We start from the raw sequence: 27349 nt of genomic DNA, 5'->3' as shown, positions 1-27349 counted from the left end.
CATATTCGATATTGATGGTCTGCGGAGTGCGGAGTGCGGACCATTTAGAATCACTTGAAAGTTGAAAACGATTTTGACTTGTGTCTTCGTGCAAGAGGGGCCTATCTTCCTTCAGACGATAGAGCGAGTCGGTGCGCTGGGTGTTGAATTTGACCGTGATGTTGTTAGACCTGTTAGACTGTAATTCGTGTTGGATTTGTGGGTAGTGTTGTTTCTGCACCTGTGGTGTTCGATGGAAAAGGATCTTTTTTTCGGAAAAAAAATGAATCTTCAGGCATTTTGAACATCCACGTGAACTGCAAAGATTTGGCTTTGAGATGTAACGTCAAAACCCGAGAAGAGTTGAGAAACTGGCTGGAAATTTGCTGTTCTTCTACCTCAACTTACCTAAACCCAGGGACACCGCCGAACACTATGTATAAACGTTCTATAGCCTTGGTATAAACGGATCAGCTACAGCTGCCGTCAAACTCGTAATTGATGCGAGTGCATCTCGTTCACCTACGTTGCAATAACGTATAGCATCTCGCTTTTCGGTGTCACTTGTTTGAGGTCATTTGCTTTGTCAAACATCTGGTGCGTAAATCATTCACGACGGATACGCTTACTTGAGCCTTGGTGGAATGTTGGTCCTCAAAACCTGCCACCAGCCGTGCACAGCTTGCCCTACCACCGAGCCAACACTCCAACTCGCACCGCACGAGCAGAGTACATTTCGATTACCATAATGCTGCATGACGCAACAACCTCAGGTTCTTTCGCCGCAACTTCCCTTGCGTCGGATAAACCCGATAAATCGTTCGCAGTGTAGTTGACTAAAGCATCAGAGCAGTGGTCTTCGAGCCCTCCCATCGGCCGTGCACATCTCGGAACCCCCTCCCATCGGCCGTGCAGATCTGAGCCGCCTGCCGCCGGCGTCTCCAGAGCCGAGCGGGCCCCCATGCGCATGCCCCGTACGCGAGTGACGACACCCTGACGTCACCCGCCCGGGCTGTGCGTAGCGTGTAGCACTATTGGGAATTTGCAACCGGGGCGGTGCGGGCGACTCCGAGGCCGCCCTGGATGGGTCCGTTTGGACGTATTGATGTCTTCGGAGGCCGGGCCGCACCGAGTTTGGAAGCCGGGCGGTGGCTGAGGGCGGTGTGAGGCGGTGAAGGGCGGTTCCAGAGTGGCTCAGACGGCTATCTGATAGCTGAGGTGGCTTTCTCCACACTATCTGTTTGCGCTTCCCGAGTGAAAGAGAAGACAGCAGCACGCCTGAGTGGAGGCGTCACCGTATCCCCAGCAGCGGGCGAGTAACAGCCCTCCACCCTCGGCAGACGAAAGCAGTCACACGCGGGCACTCACGCAGCTCAACATGTTGGCTGGTCTATCGAACACTGTTTGTAAATTCTTCGCTACAGATTGGGCTGAAACGAGTCCAATGATTATCTGTTGTAAGCTCGTACAATGCTAATTGTTCTACGGGTTTTCAGAACGGACATGTAGGCGGCTTTATCCGGGTTTGCCTCCTTTGATCTTCTGTGTTCGTCGGCTCATTCCGATCCATTTGACCCAGCCGAACCCATTATTTCCCATTATTTCCGTCCCACGCCGCTGAAGCCATTTCCATCTTTACTGGCTCCCACGGCACCCAGCCGGTTGAATCTTCTCCACTCGACCACCCTCTTTCGTGTACCGCGGCCTCGTCCGCTGTGCTAACTGCTGTCCTGTCCAGTGTCCTGTGTCCACTGCTCCGTACATACAGCTGCGCCCGCCGTCCTGTCTAACGCACCGTACTGTCCTGTCCTGTGTCCGCCATACTGTCCTGTCCTCCGTACTGCTTTGTCTCCCGCACCTGCTGTCCACCGCACCGTCCTCTCCGCTGCGCCGTCCTGCCGTGACAGACCAGTCATTAGTGCCCCGCCGATTAATCAGCCGCCGCGGACGGACGGCCCCCACTCTGACGCTCGGCACACCGCCGCCGCCGCCGGCTGTTTTTCAAACGGGCGACACGGCGGCCGCCGGACGGCGCTGCCAGGCCCCGAGTGAACTGATAATGAGCAGTGTCGCGTCCGAGGACAAACAGAGACGGACCGGGGAGCGCGGCGTCGGCCCGACCCCTGACCGCCGCCGGCCGGCCGGCCGACCTCTGGGCACCGCAGCGACCACCCGGACCGACCGACCGACCGACGGACGGACGGTTGGCTCCCACGGTCGGCCGGCGCGACCGCAGCACGACAGCCGCCCTCGTCCGGTGTCACCGGTACCGGCAGAGGAAGCGGTGACAGACGGATGGACGGACGGACGGACAAAGAACTTAAGACGGTCACATCCAAACTAGAGATGTCAATCGGATACCAACTTTTTGGTATACCGATACCAAACCGATACCAACTTGGTGTTTGGTATTTCAATCGTAATGTGTTTGGTATTTTGTTGGTATCATAAGCCCTCACTAATGTATAAGAGGCTAAGAAATCGGTAAAAAGTTGGTATTCCCCTCAGTTTCCCAAGTTGGTTTGGTTTCGGTATTTTCCCGTGGTTTTGGCTGGTATTTGGTTTGGTATCGGTATTCCGATTTTCCGTAATTGACATCACTAATCCAAACTGTGCCCCAGCAGCCGAGCGTGTTTGGCTGTGATGACACCGCTCAATGTGGCACCAATGGCACGTTACGATTATGTTGGGCGCAACTAAACACACTAATAAAACAAGGTCCGATGGCATGACACACGCAAAAGTGCGGCTGGTATGGTAATTTGCAGGTGGCGCATTCTAAGCAGTTGAATCGGTTTTTGAACAACTCAGCCAAAAGTTTTTTGGGGGAAGACATTTTTGCCTGTCTGAATTGTCGAGCTACTCTTGCTATTTATTATTCTACTTGTTATTTATCGTTAGCAGTTCACAGAGCTGCGGTAACGATTCATTTTGAGATGTCATGGTAAGGTCAAATGCAAATTTTGAGCATCCGTTCTGCTCTGTCATTCGACTAATAACTTTTGTTTTCGGTTTCAAATGAAACCCGCAATTTATTGATGCCTCGTTTCCTGTGGGAAACGAAACCTACACTTCTGACTGGGCATCGCAGTCTTTGATCCCGGGTAATTCTATGTAATTAAAGCGCAGATTTGTCTGTAATTGTAGCGGCAAATGACAGTGTTTGACAAAGTTCCTTTGGTCATCCGTCCGAGCTCCTCTCATTTACCGGCGGGATTCCTGGTCCAATGGCCGGGATCCGGTATGAGAAGAGCGTGGGGCCGGCCAGGATGCGCCTGTCCGCCGACCTTTGGCCGGCAGCGTGATTCGGCCGTCGATACGGCCCGGCCGTCCGGGCGCCGCTCAGCTGCGGACGCCGGCCCGACAGGCTCTCATGCTCGAGCGGCATTCTTTGGCGGCGCCGAGCAGGGCCCATTGATCCCCTTTTCCAGCTGGGCGGAGAGGCCGGTGCGCCTGGCCGAGCGGCTGGATCGTCACACGGCTGTCTGGCCGCGGTGGCCGGCCGGCCGGAGCTGCTGGTCTCCGGCCCCGGCTCCGGGTCCCGGCCGTCCGCGCGCGGCCGGCGCACGCAGCCCCGTCGGTGACGTCAGCCGCGCCGGCTGGTGTTTTGTTGCGGCGCCCGTTTCCCCGACGTGCGGCGCGCTGGCAGCTTAATCACCGGCTAGAAGCTGAATAACTGCCAGAGCCGGCGGCCTGCCCGCGCTCACAGCGCTTGTTAGAGAACCCACGGGCGAAAGCGGAGAATAACAAGACAGATGCGTTTGTTAGCCGCCTCTTTTTCTCTGTCCCTGGCCGTGTCTCCCGACATCATGAGGACTGACTTCTCTCCCCAGGCGTCGGCTCCCGCTCATTCGGATGCCGACTCTCTCCTACATTTTTCACGCTGAGCTGGGCGTGATCGTCCCACATGTCATCCCTGCATAGCGCTGGGGCTTAGTACTGCTGGAGCACTGGCTACATTTGTACACAATATGATAGACACTCATGTCAGCAAAATAACCAACGAAAAAGAATCACTGCTACTGGTTTTGATTCTACTCGTTTGGCGCTGGCAGATGGTATAGCTGTGGGCGGTTCAGTGTTGTGGACTTCCCCTGGGGCTGGTGGTGGCCGGAGTTGGCGTGGCCCCTCAGCGCTCTATCCGCTCCCCCTCAGTCCGAAGGTCTCTGCGCGCCACTCCGGCGCTCCGTGGGGAACGGTGTCACTGACCGAGGCCGGCGGCCGTGATGACGACTGTGACCGGCCGAGACACTCACTCTGTGGTTAGCGGTCGGCGGCGCCGGCGCCGGCCCGGCTAATGATGCGCCGCGCCCGGCTGGGCGGCACAGCGCCGCCGAGCGCTCTTTGTCGGTCGAGCGGCGCGGCTCAGGGGAGGGCCGTGGGCGGCGCGCGGCGGCCGGCGTCGGCGCGTGCACCGGCCGCCGGCACTGCCCGCCGCCCGCTGATTATAGGCCTCTCCCTCTATCTGGGAGGGAGGCGGCGGCGGACGGGGAGGCTGCAGCGCCCGCGCCCGCCGGCCGCCCTCCGCCCGCCGCCCGATGGAGCGCGGTTCTCTCCGTCGACCAGTCCCGGCAGCGTCCGCTCCCAGCCGCCGAGCAGCGTCCGCTCCCAGCCGCCGACAGCGCGGCTACCGCCGTCGCTGCCGCCGCCTCTGGCCGGCATCTCAGGAATGTGTCGGCCAGATGGAACCGGACCCTCTTGAGCCAGAGTGGGGCGGACAGCTGTGATCGTCAGTTTCAAATCTGACACCTCGCCACTGTCCGACCCGACGGGAGGCCGTCCCTGCCGCTGGCCTGCTCTCTGGAGGGACTGCGCCAGGTCCCGTCTCCAAGCGACTGAGACGGTTCACCAAGCGAATCGTGCCGCTGACCGGACTGTAGCAGCCGATCGGAGGTCCAAACAGGTTCGGCAGCGGCTCGGCCGGCCCGGATCGGCCGTGGGTCGTCAGCGGCGGCGCGCTGCTGGTCGGCACGGCCATCTCTCGCGGGACGCTCTGGGAGGCGGGCGGCACGCTCCCGACAGCGGCCGGCGGTGTCGGCTCCGTTCTGGGCCACCGGCGCGGCCGCTGCCCGGCCGGGAATGCGGGACAGGGAAGTCTCGTCGGTGAAGCCGCCGGACAAGGTCGTCAGCGCCAGGAATGTCGCTGGTTTGAGTCGGAGCCCGCGGGCCGCTCGTGCTCTCGTGCTGTAACCGGCGCGCCAGAGTTAGCCCGATGGAATGTGAGCTGCTTATGATCAGACCAATGCATGTATTCGGGAGGAGGCGGGGAGCGGTGCGGATGCATCTTTTTGCTGACAGGACGCGTCTAGCCAACTGACAGCCGACGGTGTTACGGCGGCCGCGTGCATGGCCGATGTGGCTCCAGGGCCGCTTTCCAGTAGAAAGCGAGACTCGTCTCAGTCAGGCCGTCGGCCAGACTGGCAGCGGAGACGGAGGCGCAGCGCTGACACCTGCCGGCCGGACAGAGCGGAGAGCAGGGCAGAGTGGCGGAGCGCAGCACGACTCACCGTGCACCCACCGGCCGGCCGCGGTGGGCCCAGCTCTAATGGCGCATTCCTGGCCTACAGCGCTCCTCTCCATACAGAAGCAATCGACCCTGAAATTATTAAACATCCAGACAGGCAAATGGCCGCCCGCTCGGCCAGGCCGGCAATTTAAACTTGAGTTTGGCGCCCCTGCCCGGCCGGGCCGCTCTGCTCTCGACAATGAGCCTGCAGAGCGGTGAGGGAGGACGAGCGCAGGCTGCACGGGCCGCCCGGACTGCGGCTGGCCGCCGGCGCTCCCGATGAGCCCTGCACCGCCAGCTTCCTGCCCAACACGAGTAGGGAAAGTTACACCCCAACGGTCATTCAGCATTCTCCAATCAACTCATAGTTTTACGGAATCATTATTGACTACCGGTGCACGCACGCAAGGCAGTTACCTGTCCGAATTGCCGAATTATCGTGAGGGGCGGCGCCGGTCGGTGGCACCGATGCGCCGCGGTCCGTGCCGCCGTTTGTGTGTCAGTCTGCCGGCGGCGCTATTGGGTTATCTGCCGCGATGGGACCGGCTTTCTCGGCGGCGCCGGGCGGCGGCCGGCGATCCATCAAAGGTGCAGCTTCCGTGACCGGGCGCCGGACAGCGACTGCGGGACGGACGCGATTGTCACGCCAACGGCCGCCGGAAAACGGACAGTCCTCGGCCGGAGCCGGGTCCGAACGGGGCCGGGCAGGGTGGACCGGCCGTTCTGGGCCGACGAGCGAGCCCAGCAGGGGCTCCTGGGCTGCCGTCATCGTCCTGGGCGGGGTGAACTAAGCCAACGGGATGTTCAGGCGCCATCTAAAAATTAGTGGCTCGTGGCGACACTGCTGTCGTGGCGTGCGGCGGCGGTTTTTGCTTTGAAGTCCGCTCTGGACACGGACGCTGTTTGCATATCAGTGAGCGGGCAACAAAAGTGTTCAGCATTCGTAGCGGCTTACGCTCCTTTCTACTGGGCGCTCGTTTGTCATACTAGGCTGTCGCCTGTCGCCGGATGGCTTTCCACCTGTCCCAAAAAGGTTGTCATCGGTCATTTATCATACTTTTTCGAATATGCTGATCACATGGTGGTGGCTCGCCAAGGGGTGCTGCTACCGACTTGCGCAATCATTACCATGGAGGCATTCATCATCGCGGTGTCATTCAGGCTCTTACGCTCTCTGGCATGGAATGGATCGTACCATGCGTTTACCATGCTCAGACTGCACAATGGTTTGGGAAGATGACGGGGTGCACGCAGCCAAGTTGTCTCCGATTGCCGTAGACCAACTTCACCGTTAGAATAAGTTGCGCTAACCGACCCAAGGTGTCCCGCCAGCTGGTCCCGACCAGGCCCGCATGTATCTGTACCCTTCTGTACGCTTTGAGGAGGTTCTGCATTCCCCTGAGTCGATAGCTGACATGTCCCACTGACCCGAACCTCCTCTGTTTTTCAGGCGTACTACCGACAAGGCGTGGCGCTCCAGTGCATGGGTCGCCATGGCGAGGCGCTGGCGGCCTTCAGCCAGGGCCTGGCGCAGGACCCCAAGTCGATGCAGCTGCTCTCCGGCCTGGTGGAGGCCGCCATGAAATCGCCACTTAGAGGTGAGTCCGACAGGGGTGAGGACAGATCGCGAAACCTGAATAGAGGCTCGAGTGTGACTGTGAGTCGCGAGCCTTAATTTTTGAAGTCTTGCATTTGTAACAAAACCACAGTCCATGCTACCTAAACTTTATTTCGGACTCCTTGGCTGCTTCGCCCGTGGCCAGCCGAAAGTCTTTTCGGTACAGTAAAGGACAAGTGAGGGGTCGCTCGGTGGACGTGGGTACAGTCGTGTACAGGTTGATGGTCCCCTACTCTTTATCCACCGGGTTCCTATGGCTCAGCATTGGCAGCAGCCGCCTGGTACCGGTAGGCTGTGCAGCATGACCCGAGAGTGAAGCGGCACAGTCTACCCACGCCGTTTGACATCGGCTCGGGTCGCCGGGTGGAGCGCTTTGTAGACCAGCTGTCGCGTCAGACCAGCGCGGGGGGAGGGGCTCGTCTCGGTGGTTGGCGTGGGCTGGCGAGTGGTGTGGGGCGTGTTGGTGGACCATGGGGGCTGGGCGGGTGTGTGTGGTCACTTGCTGCATTGCACATTTTGCGTCGCTTAACAATGGGGTTGGGAACTCGATTTTTTAAGAATGCATGAAAATGATCAAACTATTTTCACAGAATTTATGGTGCATACCATTGCCTCATAAAATCAATAAGCTGAGAGAAATGGGGAGAGAAAGATAGGAAACTTGTTTTGAAAAGTTCTTGAAAAAAAGATGCTCTTGATGCTGTTACGTCACATGTCACCTTCTGCGGTTGACAAATAATGGCGCATCTGGCGCACCACAGATTACATGTTATATCAATGGGTGAAAGATGTTGTTTGCTTCACTCTGCCATTCGCGCTGTTTTTAACTTTAAATTATGCTAAAACATTTACGGATGAAATGTTCAGTGTCAAAAAATGATGTGTCTGCCGTGTACTATATTCCCACTTAACATGAGCGCGTGATAAACATTTTATGTACCTCAAATTTTCAAATGATAAAGATGATGAATCGGAGGATGCTGAAAAGCAAAAGCTCATTCCAATATTTGGACTACTTTACGATTAAAATGTTTACATTTCTGTCATCTTATTGATCATTTATTTGTTCTTTTTTATGAAAATAACTTAAGGCGTTGAGAACCGAGGTAATTTCTATCTACCGTGCCTTAACTTACCAGCAACAGCAATCTATCTACGCCCTACGGTGGCAAGGGAGACTGTGAAAGAAGCGTAAGATGGATTCTAAACAATTCTTTTGTGATATACTGAAGGGCAAAGTGCAGAGAAGAGCGTACAAGTCCTGTTTTGTGCCAGGCTGTTGCAGTAGCACTTATGAAACTCCGAAAACGATCTTCGTTCATGTCCCGAACAACATTACCCTGAGGAGGTGATCGTCTGCAATAGCAGGAAGAGCTGATGCAAGTACTTTGAAATCCACTATCAAGTCGGTGCTATTGTTGTAATGATCACTGTGAGGTGAGATATTTTGTGCAAGGGCTGAGTGTAATGCCCAGGAAATGACCTCCATTCGCCCCCTGACCGGTCAGGGTTATAAAATTTGAGTGGATGGCGGTCCGTTTGGGGTTCAGATGTCAATTGTATTTTGTTACTGTCAAACAATACATGTTATGCTGGCAGCGAATGTGTGTAACGTCGTTTTTCGAAGCAGAAGTTAGAACTGTAACGGCAGAGTGCTTGCTGGTCTCATCGTAAGTATTGTAAGTGTTGTAAGCAAAAGCATTGTCAATATTGTAAGTATTGTGAGCATTGATGTATGGTAGATATCACCTCACATGATCTCGGCTCAGATAACCCTCTCCGGTGTCCCTGTCAGTAAACGGCACCTGGATCATTACAGATAAGATAATTTGTCATAATTCTTAAAGAATTGGGTGGTTTTGACTCGTTTACTAGAGGTGCAGGTCGCATTTCAATACTTTTCCATAGGCTTGCAATGTAAAGGTCACGACTCTGACCTAACCTCAGGTCACAACTCACAGATCAAAAATTCTGAGATATACAAACGACACATACTGCAGGTACTGTTTTAAAGACTTGATGAGAGGAAATAACTTCGTGAAAAACTCAAGCTCTGACGTGTTTGCAAACTTTTCTGAGGTGGGGTCAACAAACCCGCTCTGGTTACCTGACCTGACCTGACCCGGCATTTTTTTTTTTTTTTTTTTGCTGAGATGTGCGCAATGAGCATTTAGGAAAAGTCACCAAATATGAGCTGAATGTCTCGCGGCGTTTGGCAATTGTACAAGAAAATCCTGAAAGGTCTCCCCGTCCGAAATAGGGTTAATGTGTATATGAAGAGTTGCAGATGCCAAACATACCCAGATCTAAGACTGCAGTTCTCAGCGCCGCTGCAACGTTTTTAAAACAAACATACATAGGACATACAAACATGTACATAGGATACATAGGATACATAGGATGACAGGCGAATAACCGCTCACGCAAGGAGCGGAGCTCCGCCCCGTCCAAAGTGGCCAACAAAGCAGAGACAGAGGCAGCATCACATCTTCCATCAAAGAACTGGTTTCTGGCTTGGAAGATGAGCTCCATCTTTGCATCCGAGTCGGTGCTGTCAGGAATCAGCTGGTCTAATGGAGTGAGAGTAGTGAGACGACTAGCTATTGTATCAGAGCTGCCTGGTCTTCGTAGCATTTGCGCCGATTCTTCTCGATCGGACTCTGAATTCTGTTCCTCCTGCGTATTACTTGAGGCATTGCTATGTAGCTAAGTCTTTGGCAGAGTTTCATTATCCATGCTTTGCAAACAGTGCCATAACAACACAGTTAATTAATCACCAAGCTTCTTTGCAAGTTCCAATACAGTTGAATCGCACGCGATTTGAGTGCAAAAATCAAGAAAAGTGCCAACTTGTTCCCGTAAAATACTTTGAATATTGACCTAAAAAAAATGAGTAATTTCCAGATAAAATAACGGCGAAATCAGTTTTCGCTTGCCAATAAAACTCACAGATATTGAAGCTCCATTATTAAAGGAACATTTTAGTATATGCCATTCTTGATAAAACTTCTTAGCCACGCAATACCAGCGCAAAATAAAGAGACACTGAAAACACGACCAATCACTCCGATTTACCATAGGAAAATACATAGAAAATGTATGTCTCAACTGCGCCAAATATACAGACAGTTATATACCTACATGTGACGTCATGATTAGCCCGACCAATCAGAAGCAAGTTGTTTTCAGCCACAAATAATTAATTTCTGAACTAACTAGGCATTTTTTTAACAAAGTGATTTTAAATTAAATCATTAAAAATTCTGAGCTTTTTTATTTTACCAAAACATACAGAGCATGCAGATAGGTCCCAACCCTATTGCATTCCTGTTTTTGCTAAGCACAATGCACGGAAGACCCAGCGAATATAATTTACTTGTGCATTGTGCAAAACGTGATTTGGCACGGTATCGAGGCAACCATAGGTCTTGTGCCACATATATGCATGATATTTAGGCAATACGCTTATGAAAATGGTAGATTGATCGGATTGATCCTGGATGTCAATTCGTATGCTAAATGTCGACATGTATTAAATGAACGAATTAATGAATCAACCAATCAATCGACAATCGACATGAAGATATAAAACCGTATAAATGGCTCGCAACCACTAAAATCAAACCAGATCCTAACTCGGAAAAGTAGCCGGAGCCCCGATGAGGCTCGAACCGGGACTCCACGTTGAAAGTTTTGCCAATGATCCATCATCATTCCACCAAGCTAGAGCGACCGGCACCCGAAACCACAAAAACATTCATTGACTTTGCTGCCGACCTCCCGGCCCCGCCGCCCGCCCGGCCAGACTTTGCCCCGCCCGTGGCCACCATCCGGTGTAGCTCAGCGTAGGAGTGCTAGACTGTCAAACTGACCGGTAGTGAGAGGCCCGGTTCGAGACGCTTCGCGTGCTGGATATTTATTTCTATGTCCGAGGCTATGCGATTAGTCCACTTTTCAGAAAGATTATTTGGTGACAGGTCTGTTTTCTTTCTTTGCTGCAATTCATGAGGAGACCGTATGGACCCTTACCTGTCCTTCCGCACCCCACTTGGGAGATGGGTGTTTGAACCCCCCTGGGTTTTGTGAATATCTCTAAAGCGAATTTTTGGAGGGTGGATTACGATCGGTTCTAGCGACAAGTGACCACACACAAACCCAGCCCCAGGTCCGCTCACTCCCTCCCCACATCACCCTCGCCCCACACCACACTCCAGCCCGCCTCATCCACCGAGCCGAGCCAAATAGACAGGCCTGACCCTTACCCCCCCCCCCCCCCCCCCCCCCCCCCCCAGCCGGTGTAACGCAGCGTCCGGTCAAATCGCTCTACCAGGCGACCCGAGCCGGTGTCATACAGTGTGAGTAGGCTGTGCCGCTTCACTCTCGGGTCATGCGGCACAGCCTACCGGTACCAGGCGGCTGCTGCCCGTGCTGAGCCATAGGAACCCGGTGGATAAAGAGTAGGGGGGGACGGTGTCTCGGTGACGGATCGTGGCGTAGCGGGTGGGGTGCGCTGTCGGCCTGTCGGCTCGCCGATGCCTGCTGCCGACGAGACGTTTGCGGCCTAGACAAGCCCTTCCAGATCAGCTCACCTGTCGAGATGCATCCGGAGCTGCTCCGGTGCCTGGCCGTGCTGGCCGTCGCCCGTCTGCTGGTGCTAGCCGCTGCTCCGGCCCCGGCCCCGCCTTATGCTCGGTGTAGGCGACCCGGCGGCGCCCTGAGCGGCCCGGTCACCGATCAGCTGAGAAACCGCGTGATAACCACCCGACCTGCCCGGGTCCGGGCCGCCCCATCTGAGTCTGCCCGCGTTCCCGCGCCACCGGAGGTCGCGACCCCGCCTGCGGCTGTGCCTGTGACCGACCCCGACAGGGGTGCGGCTGGCCGGCCGCGGCGGAGGGGAGCGAGGAGCAGGCGGCGGGGCTCCCGGGGCGGCCGCATCTGGCGGACCGCGCCGCGGCCGGGGGAGCTATACATCGGCCAGATCAACATCCAGAGCCTGAAACCGAAGCTACTCGAACTTCGACATGACATCGAGGAGCACGGGTATGACGTCATTGTACTCAACGAGACATGGATGCGACCTACAACACCCAACCGACTTGTGCCCATCCCTGGCTACCAGCTTGTCCGGCGAGACCGACCCGACAACAGAGGATACGGCGGCGTAGCCATAGCAGCCAGGGAGTCGCTCGAGCTGACTACCATGGAGCGGCCCGGCCCACCTGTGGCCGGCTCTAAGCTGGAGTCGCTCTGGGTGCAGCTCCGAGCCGGCTCCCACCGAGTGATGGTCTGCGCGGCGTACCGGCCGCCGGTACAGACCCAGGCCCAGGTGTCGGCTGACCTGGACGAGCTGGAGGAGCAGATCCAGCACGTGCTGACCCGTCACAGCGGGCCGATCGTGATAGCCGGGGACCTCAACATTAACATCAGCGGTGACACGACCGCTAGCACCAGACTGCGTCAGCTGCTGACCGCCTACTCCTTCAAGCAGCACGTGACCGGCCCCACCTATCCATCGTCCGGCTCAACAATAGACCTGATCTGCACCACCCACGGCGCGGCCCGGGCCGGCACACTGAACTGTACCTACAGCCCGCACAACTGGACCCGCGCGCTCCTGCCTCTACCCAACTACAGGCCACGGGAGAGTGCAGTGACGGCGCGCTGCTGGTCGCGGTTGGACAGGGACGAAGTGAACCGGCTGTTGGCTGCGGTGGACTGGAGCCCGGTGTTCACCAGTGATAACCCAGAGGTGCAGTGGGACTACTTTTTAGCTGTGACACGACCCTTACTTGACACTGTAGCACCTATCAAGCGGCGCAAAGTGTTTAACCCGACAGCGCCTTTTACTACCAGTGACACCAGAGACCTAATGGCGAGACGACGTGCGGCTCTCCGAGCACGCGATGACAGCTACAAGTGCCTAAACCGACAGGTACGGTCGGCGATTCGGCGGGACACCCGTGAGCAGGGGCGGCGCCACGGGTTTTCGATAGGGGGGGACGGGGGACTTGCCTGACCGAAAATCCCAAAAGTAGATACTGATCGTATATGCAAAAAAAAAAACGAGGCACGTAATGCCGTGAAACTTGGCAAAGCCCAAAACACATCGAATGGTGCATCCCGTTTCCAAACTTATCCTAGGACACTTAAGATCGATCACCTTTTCAGGCCTCCTTGCCTCTAAATCAAAATTTGCAGTCTTGCCAACTTAAAGCTGGTTTCCTACAAGCTGCGAATTGCTTAGGTATGATGAGTAGCTATTCTTACGTTTCGTACTTTAAAATTTTCGATCTTACGTCTGGTCAGCTTCATGGCTTCACCATCATATAGTCATGGAGGAAAAGTGGGAATGTCTTCTGTTCTAACAAGTGCGTCAAAACTGCAATATAATTTCAGAATCATGACATCACTACCTGATCCATATGCAACGGGCAGGGTGCAGCTAATGGCTAGCCGTCAGTGGTCATGTCATCGGTGGTCAGTGGTCACTCAAAAGGTCATGCTAGGTCATGGAAGGTCACCAGCCGTTATTTGTTCACACTTTCTGATGGATTTTACTTACCAAGAGCTTCGCGGGAAAAAACGAGCGCATGCACCGTTGAAAAAAATTGAGTGAAAGGGTCTCAGGTCCGGCGACCTCTGCAGGTGAAATGCCCCAGGGTAGGATTCCGGTCCTTGTTGATTAACTTCGTCAAAAATGGCAGTAGAGCTGTGATGTCGGCACCATTGTGTTCGTCATGATCGAGCTGGCACGACCTGCAGTCGTTCTCATATTCACCCTCCAATCGTAACAACTACAGCAGGGATTGGCAAATGGCGGGGCACCCCCTTTGGGAGGTAATGAAGGTCTCTGGAAACCTCATCCCTCATCTCTTTAGCATTAGTGGCTCTCCTTATGGAACAGGTTTCTTGACTGGTCTGTTTCACCCCAGAATTCAAAGACTAGTCAAGGTAAAACCGAGCGCACCACAGTGAGCACAATTTGGTAAGCTGGTGTATCTCAATTTTCATGTAGAACCTTTCACGTATCACGTACCTAAAACCCTTTCGTGCACTCATGCAAAAGCAACTGCCATGTTTCAACAGCTGGTAATGGCATTTTCACAGCCGCTGACGTAAGAAGGGGAGAGGGGGGGGCTCGATTAGACCCCCAGCCGTTCGGCCGCCGACCGAGCTTAGTTTTGCAGAAAAAAAAAACGAGTGCTATCGAACCCCTTGACGAGAGGGAGCCGATGCTACCCAATTATAAGGTCTTGGGCTACTGCGTGCTTTTTTGGTCATGCCTGTGATCTATCCGAACACTTGTCCCCACAAGTGCTGGGTTTAAATGGCATAGATTTCAAATAGTTCCTGTGGTAGAACTGCCATGCTTGAATTTGACTAATTAGGAATGGAAAATATCCATATAGTAACGGAACTCTATGGAATTTCAGTAAACTTGGTTTTGTCGGCAATGGGGTCTGGCAGTGGAGTGGGGTGGGGAGGTAATAACCCTGCCTGGCGCCCCAAGAAGGGGGGGGGGCACGATCCCCGAGGCCCTGCCGGCTGCCGATCACCTTATAACTACAGGCATCACAGCTCCATGCACCTTTTGCAGATGACCAGGACCCCCTGCGATACATCCCAACAGCAATCTTTACTCAGAATCTGCCTTGATTAACCAACGATGCATTAAATGCGACGGATAACTCTACAATGCATTATTATCAACTATTGAACGGGCCTCGCCGATAGGGGGGTACTGTACCCCCCTAACTTTCGATAGCGGGGGACCTGTCCCCCCCGTCCCCCCCGGTGGCGCCGCCCATGCCCGTGAGGAGCTGGATCGGCGGCTGCGTGAGGCGGGACCGAGCGGTATGTGGCGCGTGGTCCGGCCTGTCATCGGGTCGAAACGGCCGACACGATCCACCCCCAGCGCGGACGCAGACGCGCTCAACCGCTACTTTGTGAGTGTTGGTCCCGATACGGCCCGTCAGGTGGACACGTCCGGGCCAGAGCTGCCGGTCCGCCTACCTCGGGTGGCCACCGGCCGGTTCCAGGTGGCGCCCATCTCGCCAGACGACCTGTGCCGTGTTATCTCCCGGATGCGTAACTCTGCTGCGTGTGGCGCCGACGGACTTTGTATACGTTTTATCAAGATAGGTCTGCCATCACTTTGTCATGTTCTTACACATATAGTCAACAGTAGCCTCGTGTCACAACATGTTCCAGGCTCATGGAAACTAGCTCTCGTTCATCCGATTCAAAAGTCGTCCAAGTCCACAGACACAACTAACTACCGGCCCATCTCTATCTTACCCACAATAGCAAAGATAGTCGAACGTGTTGTCTACGAGCAACTGTTTTACTTCTTCACGGCTCATCACCTGTTCTCGTCAAATCAGCATGGTTTCAGGTCCTACCATTCGACTGACACAGCACTTTTATCTGTTACCGACCATGTGTTTACTGCCATGGACCGCAGCAAAATCACGCTTTTGTGCCTCCTCGACTGTTCGAAGTGCTTTGATGTAATACCGCATGACTCTTTGCTCCGAAAACTTGAACTCTATGGGGTAGATACACGCTGGTTCACTAGTTATCTCGACGGCCACTACCAGCAAGTTCAAATACAGGATAACTTGGGTGGAAGCGTGACGTCAGCTGTGCTTCCGAACCACATTGGTACGTATCAGGGTTCCGCGCTCGGGCCTCTGCTATTCTCGATTTACGCGAACGATTTACCTCTGTACACGGACGGCGCGCACGTGGTGCAATATGCGGACGACACTCAGGTGGCGGTCTCTGGTGGGATCGGCGACATCGGCTCCCTGGTGCAGCAAATGGAACACAACCTGGCTTTGCTCTCTCGGTGGTTCAGCAAAAATGGCATCAAAATCAATGCACAGAAAACACAGTTTATCATTCTTGGCTCGCGTCAAAATATTCAACGTCTCGGACCAGTCAACATTAAATTCATGGATGCCGATGTCGCCGCTTCCGCCACTGTCCTCAACCTGGGTGTCACATTTGACCAGCACATGACTTTTACCCCTCATGTGGACAATGTAGTGCAGCGATGTACCGGAATGTTGTGCGGACTGAGCCACAGCAGGCACAGTCTGCCTCAGTCCACCCTGCTGACACTCATTCAGGGCCTAGGCATCTCACGCCTTTTATACTGTCTGGTGGTTTATGGTGTGTGCGGCAGCAGTCAGATGAAGCGTATTCAAAAAGTGTTAAACTTTGCCGCACGCGTTTTATCGGGACGGAGGAAATCTGCGCACATTAGCGATGTACTTTATCAACTGGACTGGCTTACTGCCGAGAACATGTACCTCTATCACGGCCTCGCCCTGCTGAAACGGATGCTGCTGTCATCGCAACCCGAATGTATTGCTGGTGGCCTGGTCACACGCAGGGACGTCCACCAGCGTATCACCCGTAACGCCGACCACCTTATCACGCCGGCGATTCGGTCCGAGTCGGGCAGGCGCCGCTTCCTGTACCATATTGTAGTCGCATACAACGATTTGCCAGCCGCGATACGATGTCGAACAGGAGCCCAGTTTAAAAAGGAGCTGCGGCTACATCTGCTAGGGAGGCAACGGAGTGGAATAGGCTAGAAATGTAGAGAATCTGGCTGGTCATTTGAGCTTGCATATCTTACCTGTGTATGACTGCAAAGCGTGCATGTATGCGTGTGTGTGATTGTGTGTGCTCGTGTGCGTGCTTGTGATGACCACAATGATCATTCGTTTAATCATATTGACAACGGGGCACGGAATAGCCACATAACTGTGTGGAAGTGCTTCATGATGTGTAATACAATAGGGGACCATCAACCTGTACACGACTGTACCTACTACCTTACAACAGTGTAGGGCACGGCAGAGGGGATAATATCGTCGCTAAGCTCACTTCAAACCAATCTCCGGTCGGCATCGCCAAGGCGGAGCCGCTGGCCGTCCGGAGCCCTGTTTGTCGGTGGGCGCCGGCACCGCCACAGGCCCCGTAGCTGTTTTCGGGCGGCTCCATCACAGGGACGCCGGTGTCGGCCGGCTCAATCACAGGGCGCCGCCGGCCGGCCGACCCCAGGCAGACGCCGCCGTGAGCCGACCTGCTCCGTGGCAGACGCCGCTGCGAGCCGTTCGCCAGTCGGTCCGGCCTCGCTCGGCTCAGCGCGGCCGGCCGGCCGGTCGGGCGGGCACGGGCAGCGTCGGCTGGTGCTCGTGACACGGTAGCGTGCCGTGCGCGGTCCTTTGGCAGGCCGCCGAGGACGGACCGGGCCGAGCCGCCGCCCAAAGCTGCACGGGCAGGCCGCCATACTGCTCACGACTGCCTGGTAGCGGTTAGGCTGTCATATCAAGGAAGTTGTTGATCGCGAAAGGTATTTGGGAAATTTAATCCCTGGAAGTCCCATTACATGCAAATTTTAAATCGTGTGTTTTTATTGAAGTAAGCTGAGTATTAGTGGACTCGCTTCAGCCGGAGCTGCTAAAATTACCCTCGGAATCGGGAAGTGTTCTGTTCGGCGGGCCCACTGAGCCGTCCTTTGAGGAGCGGCCCGTCGCCGATCGCCAGGCCGGAGCCGCTCATTGGCGTTCCGTGACTGTCGGACCGTGGGCGCCGCGTGCTCCGCCGACATGGCCGGTCCCGGGTGCTGTCACTGGCGCCGTGGGCAGGACACGTCGGCTCGGCGGCCGTCCTCGCCGCCGCTGCGGCACCCCCGGGCGCAGCGCGCGGCACGACGGCCCATCCGCGGCGGCCATTTACATATGAACGCGCCTGCCTGCAGCGGCGCGACCGGCGGCCGACGGCCATTATCGCCGTGCTGACACAACACCCATCAAAAGAGCATTACCCGTTTTTCCCGAGCGGGTAATTGCATTGTATGCGATGACAATGCTCGGGCGCCGGCGGCCGGGAGACTGGGAAGGCCGCGCGGGAGATGACGGGCGTGGCGATGTCCGGGAGTGCGTGTGAAGGGGACGCCACGGGAGTCCATCGGGGACGCTGCAGCGGACGCATGCTCATATGGTTACATTCATTGTTCATCAGAAGAATGTTAGTTTCTTGTTTGCGTTCAAACTTCTGCAATAAGACGACAAAAAACTGTAGTTTTGCGATTTTACATATCAGTAGCTATGATCACGATAAATGGATGATCGGTTGCTGCGTCGAGGAGTATGTACTCGACTGAAGTTCCTGTAACGTCATTGTTGTGCAAGTGTGCCCGGTTTGAACGAGGGGTGGTTTCGAGGACGGAATATGACGCCATAGTGGTTCGCATCAGATCAGATAATCGTTGAAGGCCCGTCTCATGGTGCACAATTCTGCAGGGGTACGACGAAGCAGGTGAACTGGTGACCTTCACACACCACTTTATAACTGCAATGGATTCATACACCCAGACACAAGGAGAAACGGCGTCAAAGCGTTTTTTTCTCGTATTTGCTCTGTTACTGGCAATATTGAAGAAGAATGAAGTGGAACCCGACCGTCATTACATTGCCATCAGTCAGTAAAACTAGTAGAAATGCAGACTGTTCTCACTTTGTCACTCCTACATCATACGTGAGTGGTCACGATGTCGACCAAAATACGATTATGCCAAGTGTCCCGTCATTTTCTTATTTTACAAAGAGCGAATATCCTCGGCGGGCGTCGTGCCAGCCTTGTCGTCTGACCCCTGAGTCAGCAGTCCGGGTGACTCTCCCTTTCTCCAGACATGCCGACGCTGCCACTTACTGCGGACCACCTTGTTCTCGTTCGGCTGCGCTTGTCAACCGTCATTTTACAGGCCAAAAGGCCGCCCATTACGTGAAAGTGCCCGTAGCCGCCTTATCTCCTTGTGAGAAACCGACAAGCTTGGCCTCTGATGGGATTTTAATGACCCATTTTCGAAATTTACACCTCGTCCTTGCTAGTGGGCCTGCTTCCAGGTCGATTGGCGCACATGGCTTGAATCGATCACGGTAAATCACACATCAGTTGTGTAAATCATGGCGCGGCTGGGACGCCCGATGGAGGGCGATCAATTAAAATTACATCGGTCACAGCACAGTGCCGTATAGGGAAATTCATCGAGGCAGCTGCGGACGCCGGCTGACCTTGCCTCTAAAAGCTGTTCATCCAGAAATTTCTGACACATTTGACGAGCTAATGCCTTGACCCTGTCGAACGGAAGATAAAGTGATTGACCCGACATTCCTTTCAAGCTCTAACTTTCGTAAAAGCTATGTATCAGGAACGTTAAACCTGCCAATATCGCACCATTGCGTTTCACCTACAGTCATGAATCAATCGTGTTTCTTGCTCATTTTTTTCGGACAACATTCATTGGTATTTCTATATGGCCTCACTTTAACTGCTTTTCTCATGGCTGCAGTTGTGAGCGTACGACCGTCAGCCGAGCCTGACCCTGTCCTCCTCTGTGACCGGCAGCGACCCTGGAGCCGACCTACCGGCAGCTGCAGGCGATGCGGCTCGACATGTCGCCGTTCGTCATCATCTCCGTCATCGGCCAGGAGCTGCTGGCCGCCGGCAAGTACAGTGCCGCCGTGGTGGTGCTCGAGTCGGCGCTCAAGATCGGCACCTGCAGCCTGAAGCTGCGGGGGAGCGTCTTCTCGGCTCTGTCGTCCGCCTACTGGGCGATGAACTCGCTGGATAAGGTGGGTGGCACGTGCCGTCGCACACCCACCCGTCCAAATGTCACCGCTCGTCAGCGCCCGGTCTGATTCGGTGCCTGCTGATCAGCTTCAGGGGCCATCGCACTATCTGGACAGGATCGTCAGGGAAGGACGGAAGGCTAACACTAGGCTGGTCGATTTTGTCGGCTTAAAAGTGCCACCCGGTGGTATTTTCCACTCCACCCAGTTTCCGATTCATGCATATTCCTAAAGCACTGAGCAATGAGCATGCAGCGACCCGCTGCCACTGCCAGGTGCCGCGCGATGGGCTGATTCCGAAACTGCCTTGCCGCAAAGGTCATTTCGGACAATTAAGACGTGAAACGCTGTGCCAATCGGTGAAAGTGCTGAGCGATGTTTGCGGTTTGGTTGGCTTTTGTCTGACTAGAAATCGTAACCACTAAATGGTGTTTAATAGAAGCCAATGATGCATCCAATCAAACATAATAATACAGAAACAATCAGCCGTGTCTTTTACCCAAAAATAACTATTTTGCTGACTGCACACTATATGGAAGCGTCTCTTTGTGCATCGGGACTTCTCATTAGTTATCCAAATGCTACTTCTTTATTAGCAAACCCCGACCTTCAATATTAGCATATATATCTAACCCCAAAGTGCAGGTCCCGATAGCATGATAACGTTACAGCAAAACTCTTTTACCGCCGCTTTTTGCTGAAGCGGTCATCTGATGCCGATCGAAGCACACTGAGGTCTTTGGCGCAGTCACAGCTTCAGGTGGCGTGAGGTCCATCAATGCTGCTCAGAGTGGCTGTGATAGGCGCTGGATTGTAGTGTCGGGCTAATAGCCGCGTTTATCAGTTTTTTTTTAACCAATCGTGTTCAATCATTTCCCATAATACCTATACCTTGAATCGTTAACAGTCAGACACAGGTTCGAGTATCTATAATTGAACGACTGCATCATATGCTAAACGTTCGGTAACTGTATGGTTTTGAGAGCTTCAAAATGTGTCGCTACTATATAAGTATAGACGCGTCATAACTTCTGAAGATGTACTGCTATAGGTTGAAGATTTTGAATTCAGCAAAGTTAGTTAGGTTTTATACGAGGAGCTTGTCGGGTGCACACTTCTCTGAACTCATTTTTGGATTTCATACTTGTTCTGTTGAATTTCATACACCGCCAGTAAAACTCCAACAAACAACACCAAATAGAGTCAGTTAATAATGTCCCTTCACTTTCACTTGGAATTGCTATAGCTCGTGATCGTCCCAGTCTTGTTAAAGGAGTACTAAAGTAAATAGTGCCCTATTTGCCTCAACATACTGTTTGTATTAGGGAGGTGTCACGCATCTATAGCGGCCAGTACCAACCCAGCTTAACCCCGGCTCTCCCCGATCTGTGCCGCAGGCTATCAGCTACATGCAGCAGGACCTGAGCGTGGCCAAGTCTCTGGGCGACATTGCCGGAGAGTGTCGGGCGCACGGCAACCTCGGCTCGGCCTACTTCAGCAAGGGGAACTTCAAGGAGGCGCTGACGTCGCACCGCTACCAGCTGGTGCTGGCCATGAAGTGCAAGGACACGCAGGCGGCGGCGGCGGCACTCACCAGTCTCGGTACGTACCGCCGCTACCGGCGCCCGCGCCATTAGAGACCCGCTGGCCGAGGCCAGAGTCCCCAGTTGGAGGCCCGGTGTTCAGAGTCTGAATCCCGGCTTACGGCGCATTTGTGCATGCATTCTTCTTTGTGGTGTTTTTCGTCGCGACCGCTCGTCTCCGCCTCCTGTCACGGGAGGTGGTGTCCCGTCCACGGTGTCCCGTTTCGCCGGCCCGCCTACCGTCTCTTGTTTGCATCCCACTCCCGTCCCTCTCTCCGGCGCTCAGCTCCTCTCCTTCTCCTCTGCAGAGGCCGAGTGCGCGGGACACGCCCTCCCGCCGAGCGGGCGGGCCGCGCCGTCCCGCCGGAAATTAGCCGGTGGCGCGGAAACGGTCCAGTTTTTGGTGGCGGCCGCCGGCGCCGGGCCGTCGCCGCCCGTGTGCGCCGCTGTGCGGCCCCGATGGCTGATAGGCAGCCCCTAATGCCCTGCCGGCATAAATTAGCAGCGAGGATAGGCAAAAACGGGCCGCTTTGCCGCGCTGAGTTTGGAGCGGTGGCGGCGACTGCCGGCAAGACTGACCTGGCTGTGGTCAGTTCGACCAGCAACCCCAGGCTGCTCCTCACGGCCAATCTGACCCTCCAACGGCTCTCCAGGTCCTTCCGATCGATCCACGGTAACATCCTAGGTCCTACCCACTCCAAGCAACTGCGAGAACGCATGTCTAAAAGATATGCTCTTAACCCTCGCCCGCACATGCCATTTTCCCATCCTAGAACGCACATGGGGGGGGGGGTGGTTGCCACCCCCCCCCCCCCGCGCCATTTCGTTCCTGTTGGAGATAGAGCTTAGCAGTAAAGACCAAAAAGGTTCTTTGGGAAGAGACGAATCCAATGATACCCAGTTTTACCTTCTCAGGTTAGTCATTGACCTTCCAGGTCAGGTCAAACTAAAAAATGTTGCTGTTTTGGGTCACCGTTGGATATCAAGTGCGCTGCTTATCAAATACCGATGACGATGCTGTTTTCTGGTGCCAAGCCAGCTAGAACCTCTTTGTCACACTATCCGACCAGAATTTTGCTGCTGAGGTCATTTCAGGTCAAGTTAGGTCAAGGTCAATTATATGTGTTTGTATGTCTGTGTGTGTCTGTGTGTATACTGATGTGTGCACCGATTGTTTTTGGGTCCATATCACATGAAATCATGATCTGAGAAGCTTTTACCAAAAATGCAGTCAAAAAACTTCACAAAAAGTAAATTCAGCTTGCCTAAAACGCAATTATCTTAGATGACCTAGGTTGACCTTGACCCTGACCTTGACCCCTGTACATCGTCGAACAACATGTTCCATGATAGGTGGGAGGTAAGACTGGCAAAAAAGGCCGAAATCAGGGTGTCAAAAGCTCACAAGGCCCATGGCAAACGCAAGATGTTGAGAATTGGCCATTTGGGTCATGACATGACCTGAAAAACAAGGTCATATCTCCGAAACCAAAAATCACAGAAACTTGAAATTTTCAGTGGACATTAAGAAAGGATGGACGAGCAGCTATACGAAAAATCAGCCTTCTAGCTCTAAAAATGTTGAGTGCAGAGCAGAAAGACTGCCTGGGGGGGTGGCAACCACCCCCCCCCCCCCATGTGCGGGCGAGGGTTAAGAAGCAACAGTTCGTAACTATGAGTGTTTGCGAGTCGTTCAAGTGGTCCGACACTAACCACTCATCAAACGATACAAATTCTCTGAGCCGGGATATGAACTGAGTGGCTCACTCGTGGCTCGCAGCCAGCTCGCGGCTGGGCTTCCTCGGCTTTTCTCCGCGGTGCCGGCCGACCAGATGGCGTCGGCCGGCCAGCGGCGTTTTTGTTTTAGTTTTTGGTCTCGTCTGGGCTGCTGGGTTTCTCCGTGGTCCGTTAGACCGGATTAATTGAGGGCTGCTTCTGGTGCGTCGAGCCGCGCCGGAGTCGAGATGCGCCGGGTCATTACCTCCGGTAAAGCTCTCCATTATCTTTTCAATCGAGTGATTCCTAATTTGAAATTAGCTTCTTTTGTCGGATAAAGTTCCCCGCGGTGACAGGAATGTGGCTGTTTGCCGATTTATGCAGCAGCGCGCCGCTGTGAATCCGGCTGGCTAGTGGCCGGGCCGTCTAAATACGGAACGGTCGATGGAGCGCCATTGTCCGCTCCAATCGCGACATATATCGAACGGTGGCGGAAACACGGCAATGCAATTCAAATGCCATGTCGTCTGGACTGCCAATGAACAATGGGAATTCGTACCGGAAAATACTATTGAAAGGATTCGCCCATTTACTGTGAAACCAGTCTTGAAGCCAATTTTGTTCTAATATATGCATATTCATTGTTTGCGGTTACACACGAATGAATTTAGTTCGTGTTCAAAAGGGAAACCAGGTCAATTCTAAGTATTGTCGATGTGCTGAATTTTCAACTTCCACTTATCATAATAGTCCTCCATTATGCCAATAAACATGACATAATTGTCCATGGTAATTTCTGGCTGTTGGACGAGTCCTATTTTGAGCTATTGATTATTCAGCTTGCGTGCGAAGCTGTGGCGCACACGGTCTGGGAGGCTGGTCGGGGCCGATGTCGGTGCCGATAGGAGCGGCACCGGCTCCGTGTCCGCCCCCGGCCCGGCCCGGCCCGGTCCTCCGCGCCGCGCCTCCGCCGGCGGCCGCCGCTCGCCTGACCTCACCGCTATCGCCGCGGGTGTCCCACCGAACAGCCGCACACCGACTCGAGTGTTGCGTGATCGACTCCGCACCTCCGTCTCCGACCCCGCAGCCCGGTGACCGGCCGCTCCCTTCCCGTCCGCAGGCCACGTGTACACCGCCATCAGCGACTACCCGAACGCGCTGGCCTCGCACAAACAGTGCGTCCAGCTGGTGCGACAGCTGGGTGACCAGCTGCAGGAGGCGCGCGAGATTGGCAACGTGGGCGCCGTCTACCTGGCCATGGGCGACTTCGACAACGCCGTGGACTGTCACATGGAGCACCTGCGCATCTCCAAACAGTTGGGCAACAAGGTGGAGGAGGCGCGCGCCTTCAGCAACCTGGGCAGCTCGCACCACTACCGGCGCAGCTTCGACCAGGCCATCACCTTCCACCAGCAAGTGTTGCGCATCGCCCAGCAGCTGCGCGACCGCACCATCGAGGCGCGCGCCTACGCCGGCCTCGGGCACGCGGCGCGCTGCCTGGCCGACTACTCGCAGGCCAAGAAGTGGCACGAGAAGCAGCTGGACATGGCGCTCAGCACCAAGGACCGCACGGCCGAGGGCCGCGCCTGCTCCAACCTGGGCATCGTGTACCAGCTGCTGGGCGACCATGACGCCGCGCTGAAGTTGCACCAGGCGCACCTGAACATCGCGCGCCTGCTGCAGGACCGGGCCGGCATGGGCCGCGCCTACGGCAACATCGGTAACGCCTACAGCTCCATGGGCTACTACGAGCAGGCCATCAAGTACCACAAGCAGGAGCTGACCATCAGCAAGGAGGTGAACGACCGCAGCAGTGAGGCGTCCACCCATGGCAATCTGGCGGTGGCCTACCAGGCGCTGGGCATGCACGAGATGGCACTGCTCCACTACCTGAGCCACCTGAACATCGCCAGGGAGCTCAAGGACACGGCCGGGGAGGCGTGCGCGCTCTGCAACCTGGGCAACTGCCACAGCTCGCGCGGCGAGTTCGCGCTGGCCGTGCCCTACTACGAGCAGTACCTGATGCTCTCCCAGGAGCTGCAGGACGTCGAGGGCGAGGCGAAGGCGTGCCATTTCCTCGGCTACGCCCACTACTGCCTGGCTAACTACAGCGAGGCGGTGCGCTACTACGACCAGGACCTGGCACTCGCCAAGGACCTGCAGGACAAGATGAGCATGGGACGCGCCTACTGCAACCTGGGCCTGGCGCACGCCGCGCTCGGAAACTACGAGAAGGCCCTCGAGTGCCAAAAGTTCTTCCACGGTAAGTGACCTGAGATACTTTTCAGAAGCTTCGACGTTTGAACGACGAACTATGCAACAATCGTGCATGCACTAGCTGTTATTGATCCTGGCTTCAGAAGCCTCTGGCATGTTTGCATTCGCTGAACCGCATACTTTATAAGCCATTTGCATTTGTAGATGATTTATTGAGGGGAGGTACATGGAAACTGCTTGGTGAGTTTAATCGAACTAAAAATAAAGATATTACAAGCGTTGCGCTTGTGCTGGTATGGTTTATGTCTTTTCTCGGTTCACGGTAATCTCGTTAGCATTCTGCACCGTCTGCAGCGTCCTGACCGACCTGACGGTCGCCCTGCAGCTCGCTGTCGGTCTGTCATTTCCGCAGTACGTGACGGTAACTGTCCTCCTTCGGCAGCGATCGCGCACATGATGAAGCACACGCAGGGCACGTTCCGCGCTCTGGGCAACATGGGCGACGCGCTGATGAAGATGGCCCAGTTTGACGAGGCGGTGCCCTACTACCACAAGCAGCTGGCGGCGGCCAAGCAGAGCCGCGACCGGCCCCTGGAGGCGTGCGCGTACGGCGCGCTCGGCATGGCGCACCGCGTGCTCCGCCAGTTCGACAAGGCGCTCGGCTTCCACACTCAGGTGAGTGACGCGCGCGTCGTGTGCGGGGTGGGGGGAGGGGGGGCAGCGCGGCTGGCAGCGGGGCGGGGGAGGAAACTGGTGCCGGACGCCGGACGGGTTTGTGGCGCCTCGGCACGGCTACCGCCGATCTGTCGATGCTCGGCTAATCCCTCGTAGTATCACCTGTCAGCCAATTATGTCACCTGGGTATAGGCTGATTGCATCTCTGTAAATGCCGTGCATTGTTCCTGCAGAGGGCCTTGACTGGCGATTGCGTAACGCCGGAGGCCCGGCTCGCCGCCAAATGTGATCAGTGTTCACGCACTGCGCGCAGCAATCGGCCCATCCGGTCGGCTGCACAGCGCGCTCGGGGGATAATCTGCTACCAGATAATGACCGCTGGTGATGGTCGTCATTTTTGCTGCCTCCGCTCAACGGTGATTATCGAAATTGCGGGCGGGCGTGACCTTGAATGCTTCATTTGCTTCGCCTGTGCGTTGCCGCATCATTTTTGTTGCCGAGGTTAGGTTATGCGGCCGTTGGGGCTGCTGCTCCCAGCGGCGGCTGCAGCTCGTAGCTCTCGCCTGGGAGGGCTCACGCGCCGCCAACATCATCTGTGAACCTACGCCTCCGTCGGTCGTTTTCACCCCGCTGAACGAGCGTCTGAACTTGGGCGCTATTTGAGCGCCGCTAATCGGCCTGTTGATCTTGCGTGCGTGTGTTTTCCGACGGTGTTTGTCGACGCTTACGAGCGCCGAACGGTCGGCTAATTAGTATTCGGGGCGCCGCGGGGCGGGCTGCAGCTCTACGGCGGCTGCGGCCGGCCCGGGCCGAGCTGCGGTGGCTCACCGCGGCGTGGTGGGACGGCTTATGAGCGCCCGGGCTGCGTGACAGGCGGGCCCGCCGCGGTGGAGGGCAGAGGGGCGCTGTGCTCTCACGTGTCACCGGATCTAGGGCCTAGTGCCAGTCTACGGCCGGCGTGCAGACTCCTGCAGCCGGGGACGGAGCCGCCGGAACTGCCGACGCACGCTGATGAATGGTTGCCGGCCGGTGGGCACTGAATGGCAGCGTACGCGCCCCGAGCGCCGTCTCCCCTCCGCGTCCGCCGGACGCGCCGAGACGGGCCGCCCTCCGCCAGCGCCGGCTAATGGCATTAACAGCACCGGCCGGTCGGCATAATGGCAGATAATGAAACGTATCAGGCCCGTTACAGCGCGGCCGGCAGCCGCCGCCGGCGCCCGACGCCAGCTTCATTAAACAAAGTTGTGCAATCCGCCACCGGGAGGCTGCTCCGCCGCGGCTGACCATGCACAGCAGGGCCGCGGCATTGGAGCTCAGATGCTTGCGAAACGCGCCAGTTAACCGAAGCAGGCGCCTGAAGCTGGTCATGGCGTGCCTAAGCGTTCCAGAGTATGATCAAGTAATT

At 55.4% G+C, this 27349-nt stretch overlaps 1 protein-coding gene across 2 annotated transcripts in view; it reads left to right on the top strand.

Annotated features, from left to right (window-relative positions):
- The window catches only part of LOC122387554 (tetratricopeptide repeat protein 28-like), a 51839-nt gene that overhangs the window by 12927 nt on the left and 11563 nt on the right, over positions 1-27349 (top strand). For both annotated transcript variants that reach the window (XM_043377865.1, XM_043377866.1), the window contains exons 2-6: positions 6936-7083; positions 19530-19756; positions 21151-21355; positions 24173-25315; positions 25712-25944. In XM_043377865.1, coding sequence (XP_043233800.1) covers positions 6936-7083; positions 19530-19756; positions 21151-21355; positions 24173-25315; positions 25712-25944 — 1956 coding nt within the window. The remainder of the gene's footprint in view (positions 1-6935; positions 7084-19529; positions 19757-21150; positions 21356-24172; positions 25316-25711; positions 25945-27349) is intronic.

The sequence above is a fragment of the Amphibalanus amphitrite genome, unplaced genomic scaffold (assembly GCF_019059575.1).
Source record: "Amphibalanus amphitrite isolate SeventyFive unplaced genomic scaffold, NRLGWU_Aamphi_draft 000289F_arrow, whole genome shotgun sequence".
Lineage (NCBI taxonomy): Eukaryota > Metazoa > Arthropoda > Thecostraca > Balanomorpha > Balanidae > Amphibalanus > Amphibalanus amphitrite.
The sequence above is the reverse complement of the archived record's forward strand: the minus strand, read 5'-3'. Positions and strand labels throughout refer to the sequence as shown.